The sequence below is a fragment of the Poecilia reticulata genome, linkage group LG18 (assembly GCF_000633615.1).
Source record: "Poecilia reticulata strain Guanapo linkage group LG18, Guppy_female_1.0+MT, whole genome shotgun sequence".
In the NCBI taxonomy this organism is placed as follows: Eukaryota; Metazoa; Chordata; class Actinopteri; order Cyprinodontiformes; family Poeciliidae; genus Poecilia; species Poecilia reticulata.
In genome coordinates this window covers 7,603,119-7,618,937 of record NC_024348.1, presented here as the reverse complement: position 1 = coordinate 7,618,937, position 15,819 = coordinate 7,603,119, and the positions used below count along the sequence as shown (strand labels likewise).

Genomic DNA, 15,819 nt, shown 5'->3' with positions numbered 1-15,819 from the left:
TTAGTTCTTGTGGGGGGAGAAAAAACCCACCTGAAAATGTGTTTCTGTTCATTTGCATGTAGCTCATGAATACACAGCTGCTCTGTTGTGTTAAGCATCGGTTGAAGAATCGCACAGCAGACGCTTCAAATGTAACAATGTAAAGTTACACATGTTCACTTATGAGGAAGATGAAGTAACAGTGCGATAATTAAACTATTCTTATGTGTTTTTCTCTGTTGCACCTATCAACTTAAATGTATTTTAATGAGGTTTTATGCAGTCAACCGACACAACGGAGAGATTTACAGTATCGGTTTACCAGCTCTGCAGATGTAGTGATTGAGATTTTCTCCCATTTTTCTTTGCAAAATACCTCAAGCTCAGTCACATTTAGACTGGCATTATCTATAAATGTCAATGTTACAGATTTTGAGTTGGATTTGTGTCTGGACTTTGACTGGATCGTAATACATACACACATCGCCTTGCAAACGCATTCCTGTCCCTTGAACTCATCCATTTTTTAGTCACATTACTACCACAAACATTGGAATTTTATGTGAAAGGCTCAAAGTGGTGCAAAATTGGAAAGTAGAAAGAAAATTATTCATGATTCAAAAAAATTTTTTATGAATGAAAAACTGAAAATTCAGCTCTCTTTTCCCTGAGTGCAACTAGTTGCTTTCAGAAGTTGCCTGATGAACGCTAATGACCTGTGTATAATATAATTTCACTACAAATAGAGGTAATGTGACAAAAATTCAAGGTCACTGTGTGGTTTGGCCTAAACCACTGCATTGAAGCTCTGGCTGTGTGGTTACAGTCAGAGAACGTGTCAGATAACCATGATGCATTGTGTTGGGTTAAGTTCTCACAGAATTACTCAACAATACAGCGCATGTTGTGTTTGTTTAATCTTTACTCTGCTGGAAACTACCACATTTACATGGTTTACCTCTTGTACTACTTCGCTTTACTGAAGAACAGAGTTTGAACGGCTGAAGACGCCTCCAGACACTTCCAGCAGCCATTATGTTCTTCGTCTCAGGCAGAAAGAGCGAAGGTGTGATGTCAAAGCCAGCGCTGAAGCCTTTTTTTCCGGCACTTAAAGTGCCTCGTCTTTTGTCTAAATGATAGGTGTCACTGCCGGGAAAAGCACACGGCTGCATTGCCGGGGTAGCAATAAAAAGGGTTGATTTACAAGAAGAAGAAAGCAGTATCTTTGGTGCAGCTGTCTGGAGAACGGCTTTATTTTTCTCTAGTGTTATAAAAATCTCCCTTCTCACCTGTCTTGGCGTTTCTTGTTGTCGAACACAGAGACGGATGTCCATCCAGCTCGTTCGTTTTGCTCCAACATCAACCAGAAAAGTAATTCAGGTTGAAACACACAGGTTACAGAACCTTCACCACTGGTAACATCACTGCTCTCAGCAGACAGCTGCTAATAATCACTAGTGAACCAGTAGAGACGACCGGCAGCCTTCATGCAGCCGTTATGCAGCCGTTATGCCTGAAACGATTAATCCAACTGTGATTAATCAATTACTGAAATAATCGTCAACTAATTTTGTAATCGATTAATCATTAGCTGGAGTACTCAGGCTCAAAGAAAGGGGATTTGCTGAAAGAACAACACAGTTGTAATTAAGCCTAAACTGTGCAAACAATAAATACATTTTGCATTTGGGATTAAAAAAACCCCAAAAACAGTCTTTCTACTCCTCCAGTGGCACAGTTTGAGGTTCACCAGGTTCAAATTCAGTAAAAATCTTTTGCTGTCTAATTATTAATCACTGAATCTAAAATATAACCAACAGGTCAGCCCTTCACTGTATTTGTAAGTGTACACTAAAGGAACGCTGCTATTGCATTTTAGGCAATAAAAATTTACATTTTCTTAGTTTATTTGCATTTTTAAAGCATTTCTAATATTGTACAAAAAAAAGTGAAAAATCTGCAGAATGTGCCAGAACGTATTTATTTGATTAATCGTCACAATAATCGATTAATCAAATACTAAAAGTAATTGTTAGTACCTACCAGTAGTTACTAAATGTTGGTCAATGTTAGAAATCCAGACATTGCGAGGGCTTTTCTGACTTTTGGAGATCCTTAATGTTTCTTGTGCTTTAATAATGCTTTGTAGGGAAAATGAGAATTGCATTTGAAAACTGTGTGGCCTGCTTTTGTACTTAAACATGACAGATATCTGTCGTGTTTTACTCTCTGTGTCTCTGCTACACTTCCAGCAGCCAGGCGCTACAAAGACTTGTTTAAAGTTATTGAACTGGCCCGTTTACGTCTGTGAAGCAGGATCAGTCTGCTTCACGTCTCGGCCTCTCTTTTTTCCCTTCGAACTTTGCATCCATTAGGGCCGAGGACGCGGCTCAGACAGACCAGACGGGGATAATGTGCTATTATCGGAGTCTTTTCACATCGCCGAACGCGGCGTGATTTATCAGTCGCTAATTGAGGCATTTGACCCGATTCTGAGATGATTTAATGGCGGCCGGTTCAGATAGAAAGAGAGAGACTGTAGAGAGGAAGGACCTGACGCGCGCACGCAGAGACAAAGAGGGTGAGAAAGAGAGCTGGTGTCGGCGGAAGCAGCACGTTTCTGCTCATTAGAGACAGAATTATCTGCCGACTGGAGGAAAGCATCCACACACGGAGCAGGCACTGGCTGCAATTTGCCTTGGCTGATGAGGCGCTGATCTGACACTGTAAGCAGTGGGATGACAGCGCGGAGGCAACAGAGCAGCAGTGACTACACACACACTCACTCACACACACACACACACACACACACACACACACACACACAGAGGCTGCCAGGAGTTTGTGATCACAGCGACATTTCCAGCTCCCTTAAACAAAGCAGCACGCCCTCAGGATCCCCATCATCTTGACATCTGTGTTTGTGTGCGCGGCGCACCTGTGCACGTTTGTATATTTTATGCAATACACATTTTAGGCTTTAAATCAGCCCGAGCTGCCACTAAAATGTTTGTTGTTTCGTGTTGCCTCAGCGCTGCCTTTCCAGGCAAAAATCGGCGATCTTGTCGGGACCGGTCGGACCCTACAGAAGTCTGAGAGTTTAGTTTAGGGTCATGAAGCCTTGTCCAAACAAGGATAGGTGAGCGAGCGGGACAGGTTCCTCCGGTTTTATTTATAGCCCAAAAGGAAGTGGGTTAGCTTTACTATCAACTTGTAGACACACACACACACATGATAAAGGTGTGTGTCTTGTTTGCATGCTCCGCCTCGCCTTGAGGGAGGGGGAGCAAAGGTAAGAGGCTCATTCACACACTGTGAAGACTCGTCTGTTCCAGCACACCTGAGGGGGCGCGGCCTCCTCGCAAAGGAAGTCTGAGTACGAGGAAGTGGGGAATGCATTGTCTGAAGGACTTCGAGTGTGAAAGAAGGCACAACACAGGCGAGGGTGTTTCTGTGTGTCAACAGTTCAGAGAGAGAGAGGAAATTACGTTTAGGGACGACAACAGCAGGACTCGTTGAAAAAGAATGGGGAAGAGAAGAGGAGGGATTTTCTAGAAAACGAGATCAAACCTTCCGATCTCAGCCTGACAACAAACTGTTATCAAGTTTTTAGTGTAGGAGAGCTCCTCAGTATGCGCAGATGCTAGGATTCAGCCGGTTGAGTGGGTGCTGTGCAACCCTCCTGCTGCGCAGACGGCCCGGGGATGACGTCAGGCTGAGACGGGACTACTGCAGTCTGGACTCCAGGGTCTGCGAGGAACCCCAGGAAAGTGTGCTGGAGGACGAGGTCAGTCAGAAAACAGAGTCCAGGCGACGTATTGATTCAAACAGAAGAGTGGAATAATGTAACTCATTGTGAGTGAGATAAAGGCAGTTCTGTTTGTGGTGGTTTATGTTGGTCTAAAGTTCATAGTTGACTAAGTTTATCCCGTATTTGAGATCTACTGATACGATATTCTTATTCTCTCTTCTATTAATGGGACGCTCCTTCATGTTCCTTTGTTACTTTGGGTTGTTGTTAGAGACACAAAAAGCAAATTTATGGAAGAATTATGATCTCTACATGTTCTAAAGCTTTGATCGGCTGATTAGCAGTGTGAGATAATCCATGTTTTGGTACTGGCCCAATATCAAGTAAAAGTAAATGCAGGGCGCCGATACCAACACTGTTTTTAATCTAAGTTTAATATGTCTGAGGTTTAGGTGTTTTTGTGGTCTTTCCTTTAAATTATTTCTCCTAAAACCTGGGACAGATCTTAGTTTGTCTACAAATACTTTATAGACATATTTAGGCCAGCCACGATAACTAATTTTACTGGGTGATAAATTGTCCTGGAAGTTAATGCAATAAATGATAACAATGTTGTTTTTGTACCATTTTCAAGTAATAAGATTGCAATGGCGTAACAATGCAAAACACATTGTTCTAATGAGCATTTAACACTGGAAGACATTTTAAATATCCAAACTGAATACACAAGACAACAGAAACAGCAAACTAAATGAATTATAAAATCTTTGTAATCAGAAACATCTTTAAAAAAGATGAGCGAATAGAAACCAATGCACCAGACTGAAGACTTTTATTATGTAGTTTTCTGGTAGAAAATCAAAAATGATAAAACAAACAAATGAAAATTATTTAGCTTGTTTTAATCCATAATTCAATTCATTGCTTATTGTGACAGGATTAAACATTTCAACATGGTTTCTGTGCCTTTTTTCTGAATAAACAAAGTGCAAAAAACTCATTTGAGAGAAAATTGATACAAAATCTTTGCTGTAGAGTTGAGAAGCTATGATACAAAAATAAAAGAGGGAATCGGAATCTGAAGTATTGATCCCACAATATTAACAATAATGTTTATTTTAATTTTCAGCAGATTTGCCATTTTGTTAAAGCAGAAATCTCTGCTCTATTTCTGGCTCTTCAGAATGGAAGACATTACAGGAAGCTCCATGATCTTACCTGCTTTGCATGGTTTGCACTCTCCCTTTCATCGGAATTAACTCCTCAAAACTTTCACGGGTGTTTATAATATCAGAGTAAACAAGTGATACATGTTCACCTGCGAACATGTTCGGCAGCCTGCTCGCTGACACACCTTGGCTGTTGGTGAAGAAAGTTGATGCACAGCAGAACCGGATGTCATTGTAAACAAACACTTTAACATCTTAACATTGAGCGCAGTACTTTGATTCTGGAAAATACCAAAATAGTTTCTCAGTGTCCAGTAGACACGGACTTGTTGCGTGAACAAACTTATTTACATGTGATTTTAAAAGCGTCTCTTATTTAGTGGAAACACAGCAATTAAGAAAATGTGTTTTTTCGACTTTAGGGGAATATTGACAAAGTTTGTATTGGAAACGCTACAAACATGTATGTTGAAAACAATGCTAAAAGTACAGGACAGACAATAGATACTGCTTTAATTATACACTTTTTAAGTGACAGAAAACTCATGTAACAGGTTTGTTACACACTTTTAAATAAACTCTTGTTGCTAGCAGCATTAATACAATTCTCGGTTAGCTAATCGGCCCAAAGTGTTCATCTTCTTTCTCCACTAAGATATTTAAACAGGTTCTCTGCAGGCTTCAATCAACTGACCTGAGCTGCTTATCTTCCATTATTTACCCTTGTTGTTAGCAGTCAGATTTTATTACGCTTCAATGTGGAGAAGTTCTTCATTTTGTCCACAAACTGGTCAGATCAGCCTCAGATTTCTGACTTCTGTAATCTGTTGAGAGCTGAAGGTCGCTCCTCGATGCAGGACCAACGCTGACAGACGTGTGTTTGTATGCGCGGCTTGACGGATAAGGGAAGTAAAGACCCGTGTACAAAAAACCAGCAGATTTGAATCAGACAGATTTATGTTCAGGCGTCCTTCGGAGCCATCGGCGGCTGTGTGCACAGCTTGCGGATGTTCACATTTACTTCCCCGGTCCTCTGGTTTATGCCCGGGCACTTCGGGTCTGCAGGGGCTGATTGTTGTGATGTGATTAGTCCCGCTCTAATAAATACACCAGTCTGTCTGACAGCATTTCTCCGAGCCGAGCACAGCCGTGTGACCACAAGCTAACAGATGATTTTGGCTTCACACACTTCGTGTTTGTGTCGCTGTTTGTACAGTACGTGTCTGCTGACGCTGTTTGCCCCTTGCACTTTCCTAGTTAATTTATTACCTGATTTGCCTTTTGGGACAACAAAAGGGCCTCAGCTCCATTAGAAGGACGAAGTCTGGAAAAATTCCTAAACGTATAATTTATTGCTCGGGTTCTTTGAAAGAGCAGCTTTATGTGCTCACACTTACAGTACAGCAGTAATCATTTTATTATTCGGAGTAAACACAATAGTATCCGAGTCGTTCCCATAGCAATCACTAGACAATATTGAAACAGAGCGACTGCTGCCACACCTAACATGTCAACACTTGGTTTAAACCTTCGACACTCAGGAGACGCAAACCTTACTAACCTTTACAAACGTCTAGATGTATAGCAGCATCACGGTATGCAATATTGTTACCACAAAGGATTGTTTTTACTGCGGTGGCTATTATTCCAACTGTTCTGAGCTTTTACATGCTAATGTAATATTTAGCTTGTTGACAGAGTCTCACACTGGACACAGAAGGGTTTGGCCCAAATGCTACAATCTAAGAGTGTTGGAAGCAGAGAATAGGAAAGAAAAAAACAGAAATATATAACCTAATATCGTCCGACCTTCTCTGGAATGTAACGCCAGAAAATTAATTATTTGCTGAAAACCCACCTGTTCATTGATTTTTCCTCATAAAGTAAAAATATTTAAAAGAAAACTCAGTTTGGGAAGCTGAAACTTCTTAACACAATGCTACTTCACATGCTATTGGCTGGTGTTTGCTAGGCAGCCAATCTCTGAGCGCCATTTATTCTTCTGGTTGCTGATTGGTTGTACAAGAGCAGAAGTAAGGAAGACTGTAGATGCTAGCCTCTGAGTTAGCGCTAAGATGGTTTTAGCTGTGTGTATTCATGCATGTCAAGGCGCATTTGTTGTGTGATCTATTAATTTAAGCAGTAAGTTATTTTAGATGTGGTCTCAAGTATTCATGGATTTTAGATGTTTGTTGGCGGCTATATGGTTCCTACACCCACATATACCTGAGGCCCACTGCTGCACTGTGCTCCTCCACCAGGTAGATTTAGGTTTAAAACGATGCATTAATTTAATCAGCATGTTTCTTGATGATAAGGATGATAATGACAGATGTTTTTGGTCGCATGTAGCTAATGCTAACTTTTGATGCAGTAGAATTAATTTGGACTCTTCTGTTTTAGATGAAAGCAGTCAGATCATGTTTACGTACCAGCGCTGTGTCTTCACAACAATGTCAACAGCAAATGCTTGACATGTTCTGCTTTCTTTTTATTGGCTGCTTTAAGAAACAAAAACTCCAGATTGGCTCCTAATTCATGGCTCCTGTCAGAGAAGCTGTGTTTGAATATCCTGTTTTGCAGGTAGGTTGTTGAACCCTGGCTGTTATCTCTGATGCTGCAGGTAGCTTGCAGACCTTTACACTTTGTGCCTCTTTTACAGCCCTTGATTTTATCTGTTTTTTTTTTTGTAATTTTACTGGAGGTCATTGTTTAGCAACATGTCTTGAGTTATTTTTCTTCCTCTGTGCTGACACACTCCTGTTTCCTTTTTTCATTTCTCTTGCTAATGATCCGTACCATAAGCCAATCTGTCACTGCTGCACCATCAGTCCCTTCCTCTCATCATTCCCTGTTGTCTTCAATATGATGGCGATAGATTTTTCTCTCCGTCAGGGGATGAAGGCACATTTATTGTGAAAAACAGTAAGGGGCCGACATAAGGTAGGATGTTTCACGGTCGAACAAGTATTAAAGATAAATACACTGCAATAAGCCACGCTAAGTGAAATTGGCAATGGTGGTGCGTTAAATTAATCTTTTGGTCTGTGTTTCTTCCTCTTCTTTTTAAATTAAAAAGCTTAATTACATATATTTATAGTTTGTCGTCACACTTTCTGTTCTACATCCATGTAGAGCGACAACTTTCTCTTTGAGTGCTTTCATAGTGAAAAATGAAGGAATTTCAAACAATACTTAGAAACATTTACCATCGATTTAATAGTTCTTTACAAAAATGTGTCTTGTGAACAAGCACCTGTCGGCGATTTATGGCTAATTTCCTTTTTTTTTTTTCTTTTTTTTTTTTTGCAAAAGGTGAAGTTACAAATACGGCTGCACATTTTTTGATTAGCTATAATATAGAATACTGCTGTGAGTGGTCATCAATATAAGTTACAAAGCTGGCAATTTAAATGTCTATAACCAATATGTTAATACAATTAGCATAGCTAGCCTTACCAGCTGTTAGCATTTCTCCCTGTGTTTTCTTAGAGAATGAAAACCCCTAACTGTGAAGTTTTCAAAACGATGGAACATTTTGCTGCAGTACGTTCAGCCCTCCTCTTACCTGCTGAAGTGGGTCAGTTTTCATCATCGCTTATTCGTACACAAGAGTCTGACAGAATGCCGCCAAACCTGCACAGCAGAAAGTAGCAAAGCATCAAAATGCCCAGCGCCTGCCAAAAGCTCTCTGTTGTAGCAGCAAGAATTAAAAAAAAACTAAAATGTTTCTGTAGACCAAACTTTTTATTTTTAGATTTGCTTCAGACACGTTTTTGTGCTTCATTTGATTTCAATTTTAAAAAGCAGAGAAAATCATTAAGTTTGAATCGTCTTCATTTTCCAAACACTGGATTATTTCCCTTTGAACCTTTTATTAGGAGCCACCCGGCTAATCACTCAGGCATGTTTTTGTTTTCAGCGTTTAAGTCGCGGTATAATTTGCATGATAAACTCCTGAGAGCACGCTTGCCTTTTGAGACATCGGGAATCTCGTTTCTAAACCTTTGTACTGGCTGCACCGGCTGTACAAGCTGAACCACTGAAAAACAAAAGCTGTCAAAACTGCAGTGCCCTTTGGTTTACTTTTTTATAGACATTGCTATGCTTATCAGAGAAGATAAGTTTTGTTTTGTTTTACTGCATTTGGAAATAAACCGTAGATGTTGCAGGCTGTGTTGAAGCGACACCAGTAACACATACTGACATGTAGTGTTTATCTGTGAAACACTGCAGCGCGCGTCCCGCGGGCTAATCTGATCGGAGCCGCCTCGGCCGTCCTGCTGGATTGTTGGGTGATAAATGCACAGGTTCAGCGGCGGCCACGGGTAACGTGCCGAGAGTTTAAAGATGCTATCTGTTTCTCCGGCTGTGTGAGCATCGGTTTACAGGAAGCACAGATCTCCATAGCAATCTGAAATTGACTGCCAGCGGCTCTCAGGGCAGGTACTCGTAAATAAAAGGAGTGAAGGGAGGAAATGATTAGGCCTGTTGCAATCAATCAATTAATTGCATGCATTTTTTTTTTTTTGCTTTATTTCACCAGGATAAAAACCCATTGAAAATAAAAACGTCTTTCAAGGACATCCTGGCCAAGAGGCAACAACGAACACAGCACAGAAAAAAATACACAGTAATAAAATGTCAAGCTATAAAAAACACACAAAGAATTAAAACAAGCTCAATAATTTCCATTTTCACTTATTGTTTTTCTCTGTTTCTATCCAAAACTGGACAACAAAAGTCTGTTTGTTTGGTCTCAACTATTTCTTTTTCGAAGGACAATTGTGTTCAGAGAGTTTTCATAATTCATGTTATTTATTGTTCTGTTAATTTATTTTGGATATTTAAAATGTCTTCCAGCTCCAGTGTTAAAAATGTTTATTACAATTTAAAGTGTATTGATCTTCGATCTTTGCTAGTGGCATTACATTATTCTCAAAACAACAATATTATCGCTCATCACAATAAATGTATCATGTCAGGCCCACAAATCACAACATGTTGCATCGAACACAACGGAGCTGCTGGGCTTTGAGCGTCTGGCGTGTTTTGGTTATGCAAATCGTTTTCTCGTTGCTACGGATGCCTGAGCGTCTGCCTCTGCCCCTCCTGGCTGGTGCTCCTTGGTCTGCCGTTAGTGATGAATAATGGGGCAGTCTAAAATAGGCAGCATGCTTCCAGCAAACTGGTGGGTGCTGCCTTGGATTGGGTGCGGAGTGGACTTTGAGGGAAAGACTGCAAATGCACCAAAAGCAGCGTTATAAACCTGTAATGTTGCTTCTGTCTTCATCTGGTGTGAGTTTGTTAGCAGAAAGTTGTCCTAGTAACAAATTCCCCTCTGTTTTCCTTTTGTTTATGTGTGAAGTCTAAGACGAATAGCTGCTACGTGAGAGATTTTGTTTTCCCTTGGCTTTTTCTTACCTTCTCCACCTTTTTTGGGCCTTTTCTCCCAACAGAAAAGTGTGAAGGAGGGAATCCTGTTAAAGCAGACCAGCTCCTTCCAAAGATGGAAGAGGAGGTACTTTAAACTCAGAGGGAGGACGCTCTACTACGCCAAAGACTGCAAGGTACAGAAATGCGTCCTAGTGCCCCGTGCTGCAGCTTAAATCTGTGACTGCATGTGTTAATAAGGAACCATTTGTTTTCCCGTCAGTCCCTGATTTTTGATGAAGTGGACCTATCGGACGCCAGCGTGGCCGAGACCAGCACCAAGAACATCAACAACAGCTTCACGGTGAGCAAATCACGGTTTGCAAACGCCTCGATTTTAAATGACTTAACATTCAAATGTAGTCCTGGGCTTCCAAGTTTCAGCTTTTTTAAATTCAGAAATCACAAAGTGTCATTTCAAAATACATGTTGTGTTCATGAATGATTGGTTTGATCACAGAATTATTTTTTTTTTTGGACTTTCTTCCATATGTAAAGATTCTGCAGTTAAAAGTAACCTTAGTTTGTTTAAACTAATATTTTTGCAAATTTATTTATTTAAAATCTGCATGCATAGTTACATATTTTTATTTTTACATAAAAATATGAAAAAAAATTTTTACCAAAATATTTTTACATATTTTGGTAAAGAAAAAAAAAGAGCAGCACATGTGATTTTAATATGACAAACTCATACAAACTTAAACTTCACTGTACATCACATCAGTGTTTCATGCTCTATAATAAAACTATGAAGTGTGTTGTGGAAAAAAAATAATTTCCAAACACTGTGAGGTGAAATCACTCAGTCAGGTTTATTTGCATATTGTGCACAATATAGAGAGCTTGTAAGTCCGTCAATAATGAAGACGTTTCGAATGAAAAAGCTCCTCTAGGCAGAGTCGGTTTTACCAGGGATCCAAAACATGGGAGAGACAGTCAGTCATTTCATATAACATGGTCAGCAGATGTTAACTTGTAATAATTTTCCACCACAAGTGTAGAAATGCTTCCACTATGCTTTGATATGACTCATTGATAATTTGATATACTTTCTTTGTGGCTCATTGTGTGAGAATAAATCTGTTGAGAAATGTTCTGCTTAGTAAACAAAAGGCTTCCTCTCTAATGTTGTAACAGTTTATAATATAATATAATATAATATAATATAATATAATATAATATAATATAATATAATATAATATAATATAATATAATATAATATAATATGTATATATTAACAGACAGACACAAATGAAGGTGCGGCAACCAATACATTCTTTCTTTTACTTCACTGTGTTTAATAGTGGAACAGACACTAATTTGTGACAATAAAACCACTAATTACTCATTTATTTAATATTATAGGGCAACAAAGAAGCACCAATGAGTTTAGTTTAATTTCCAGCTTTTGTCTCGTATGAAGTTTTAACCTACCAATACTGAACTGAATTTCTCTCAAACTAAAATTAACAGCGTTCATAAATTGCTTTTCCAGCCTTCCTGCTGTCAGCCACCTTTAGTCATTACCAGAGGCAGCATCCCACAGTGATGGTGTGAAGTCACTGGACAGATAGTTTTTATTATTTTAAAACAACAACATCAGCATTTTTTATTAATGATGATTAGCACAGTTAGCCTAGCTAGGTGCAAACAGCTGTGGATTTCTTAAAGACTGCAGACATTTCCAGTCATCTTATATTACAGAGGTAAATAAAACAGTAAAATGGAGCAAATTTGCTGTAATATATACATCTCTCATTGTTGATTTAAGTAGCACATTTAATAGCCTGGTTTCCTTTTTAATAACTTCTAAAAACAACAACACATTAGTGATGCTGAAATGCTCCACTACTGAATATCAAACTTTAAATCTACTTATATCTGTAACAACTTTCACACCAAAGAGTGTTGCTACGGCAACCATTCATCACTTAATACATGTTCATTTAAGTACAAAAAATCAGATTTTTGAGTTTTCAACTGGAATATTTGAATCCGATTCAGGACAAACCAAACTGATTGCAGTCACCAACTCTGCATTTAAATAGTTAAATAATAAGATTCCCTCCATATTTTTCCCTACATGTAACTAATAGCAGCAGAGGTAAATGTGTGGGATGCTGCAACATCTTTGATACTCTTAACTTCCCATTTATTCTGAAGATTAAGCCATAATGATGCAAAAGTAACTCCTTTAATGTGTAAAAGTGGGTAATAAAGTGAATTTATTTCCTGCATCTATAGGAATTTGGAAGATTGTTTGTTCAGGCTGCATGTTTCTAATCTAGAGGCTCTCATTTGTATGCTGTTGGCACACCTTATGGTAGTTTTTATGTTTTGCCATCAGAAGTTCAAAATTGTTTTTTCTTTAAATACATGGTGAGACATTCATCCTACTGAGCTTACTGAACTTTAAAGTACTAAACACATGAAGCGAGCTTGGTTTGTTTGTTTGATCGATTTTTAACTTTGAAATAAATACGTCAGATTTGTTTTAGTAAAAATGTGCTAATCTCAGAACGCGTCTCTGTCCTTCACAGGTGATCACCCCGTTTCGTAAACTGATGCTTTGTGCTGAAAGCAGGAAGGAAATGGAGGATTGGATCACGGCTCTTAAATCCGTTCAGAAATGGGAAACCTATGAGGTGAGGGTCCCCGTTTCCTTATGGAGTAACTTCAACACGATCCTCTTTGTCTTATCTTTGCCTTCTGTCTTTTTCGCTGCTGTCTTCCGTATTAAAGTTCCTTGATGAACTTAATAACATTTTCTGCAGTCTTTATAGCGTCAGGTTGACACAAAAATGTCTTCTGCTTGGCACAGGCCAGCCAGTTCAACATGGAGCATTTCTCTGGGATGCACAACTGGTACGCCTGCTCACATGCCAGACCCACCTTCTGCAACGTCTGCAAGGAAGCCCTGCCGGGCGTCACCTCCCACGGCCTGTCCTGTGAAGGTACACACACACACACGCACACACACACACACACACACACACACACACACACACACACACGCACACACACACACACACACACACACACACACACACACCCACACACACACACACACACACACACACACGCACACACACCCACACACACACACACACACATTGTGTTGTAATTGGATTTAGCATCTACATACACCCACTGGGAGCTGAAGTTGTCTTTTTTCCTCTCTGTTAGCTGCAAGTGCTTCGATCAAGTTTATTTGCATTGCATATTTCACCAATATGGCAGTTCAAAATGCTTTAGATCATAAAAACAGACAAACAAAAGTCAGAAAACATCATAGTCACCAAAAAATTAGAACAAATATTACATTTTATCGAGTGCCATCATCAAAAGCATCAATACACATCATGTATGTTAATCAATATTCCATTATTACTTGTGCAAAGGCAAAAACTAGCTGCTGATTTAAAGGAGCTCAGTGTTTTGGGTGTTTTGCAGTTTGCGGTGCATAGAAGCTGAAGCTTTAAGCTACTTTTGTGCATCTTACTATTTATTTAAACGTTATGTTGTATTAAATGAAACATTTGTTTTTTCTTCTTGTTGACCGATATTTATAACTCTTTCCTTATAAAGGTTCACCATTTTTCATATCAAACAGGAAAATCTGAATGCATAAAATGTCTTGAGCTCAGGTTCCAATAAACACGTTTTATTACTGTTCAGGTTAAAATTTCTCTAAGAACAATCCAGAATCCTGCACAAATCCAGTGCAGCAAAAAGGCCCAGTAAAATAACTGACCTGCAGTTATCAGCTCTGCATGCAAAGCTTAGACAAGACTCAAACTAGACTGTCGAGTCCCACATCTTGATCAATGATTAAACAAATGCCACACAGTTGCTCGTTGCTTTCTGCAGTTTCTGCTTTTTAAAATGGACTTAAAAACATAATTCTTACTGCATTTTTTTGCACATCTTGCCTTGCAAAAATATTCATGCTCTTTTAAACTTTTAATTCATCCATTTATATAATTGAGATTTTATTTGGTCGTCCAACACAAAGAAGCACACTGCAAAAACACAAAATCCTGCTAAGTATTTTTGGTCTTTTCTGGTGCAAATAATTTTGAAATAAGACATTAACTTTTCAGCAAGATATCAGAGCTTCTTTTAAGTGAACAATACCGTACAAATGTCAAAAAGTAGTAGTTACACTGGCAGATTATTTCATTTGTATCAAAGAAAAAATGTCTTATAAAATTAAATGATATGCCAGTGGAACTATGTCTTTTATGGATTTTAAAGAAGTATTATTGTAAGTTAGTTTTATCTTATTTCAAGTCTACTAAGATATTTGCTCTAGAAACCAGACCATAACTACTTTGTGTTTTTGCTGTGTAAATGTGATGTTGGGAGAAAAAAGAAAAAAAAAACATACATAGTTTTAATGTTATGTGTACATTTTTTTCTTTTACAGATGTAAATCTGAAACCTTCCACATGACACTTATAAATAAAACCTTAAATGCCTTTCGAATCCACCCAGAAAATGAATAGAGTGTGTAATTTAGTCCAGTGTTTCTGCCTCAGAGGTTTGTTAGAGAACATGAGTGAACAACCCAAAACACGAAGAGCGATGACCGCAGCACACAGGTCAGCGATGACGTTTGAAGTTATAAAGCTCAGTCGTAAAATAACACCCCAGGCTTTTGAAGACCACCCAATCCATCATTGTGCTAGAAGAGCATTAATCAGGGAAGCAGCCAAGTGACCCGCTGCAGAAACCCACTGCAGCGGACGGACGATGCTGTCAAGAGAACAACTGCTGGTTGACCTTTTTTGGTCAATCAACAGTTGACCAAAAACAACAAGAAAACCCATAATAAGAAGTCATGTTGCAGTTTAGCTGAAACCACACAGCTGACGTATGAAATAAGCCGGCCGACGTCAACAAAGATCAAATTTCACAGTAATATGTAAAACATTTTGCCTGGCAGGAAACTAGTGCTGCGAATCAGCCTGAACACACCAACACTATCGCTGCAAAAACACAAAATCTCACATCAGTGTTTCTTCTTGTCTAGTTTCTAGTGGAAATATCTTAGTTCACTCAAAACAAGATAGAAAGAAATAATAGATTGTTTTAAGTTAATCATTTTTTAATATTGATAAAGTACTAGTTCCACTGACAGATTATTTCACTTGTAACGTTGGGAAAATGTTTTGTTGTAAATAAAGCAACCTGTCAGTGGGACTAGTACTTTTTAAAATCATTATTAAGTTCTTGCATCTTGCTGAAAAGATATTTGCACTATAAATTAGATAATAAAAAATACTTGGTAAGAGTTTGTACTTTACTGTAAAACACGGTGGTGGCAGCATCATGATTGAAGTTTCACTTAAAGTCATTTAAAAAGTCCTGAATCCAACTGAGAATCTAAAGCGAGATTTGAAAATTGCCCTTTATAGATTTTCTCTCACCAGTTTAAAACTCATTTATTGCTCATTTTTCACTTTGGAGTCAAGGTCCAGC

At 38.7% G+C, this 15,819-nt stretch overlaps 1 protein-coding gene across 3 annotated transcripts in view; it reads left to right on the top strand.

Annotated features, from left to right (window-relative positions):
- si:dkey-172j4.3 (diacylglycerol kinase eta) overlaps positions 1 to 15,819 on the top strand; it is a 76,909-nt gene that overhangs the window by 39,296 nt on the left and 21,794 nt on the right. For 2 of the 3 annotated variants that reach the window (XM_017310526.1, XM_008435318.2), the window contains exons 4-7: positions 10,359 to 10,469; positions 10,556 to 10,636; positions 12,876 to 12,980; positions 13,157 to 13,289. In XM_017310526.1, coding sequence (XP_017166015.1) covers positions 10,359 to 10,469; positions 10,556 to 10,636; positions 12,876 to 12,980; positions 13,157 to 13,289 — 430 coding nt within the window. Of the gene's footprint in view, positions 1 to 3,209; positions 3,767 to 10,358; positions 10,470 to 10,555; positions 10,637 to 12,875; positions 12,981 to 13,156; positions 13,290 to 15,819 lie in introns of those variants that run through there. The other variant, XM_008435319.2, reaches the window with a different exon arrangement.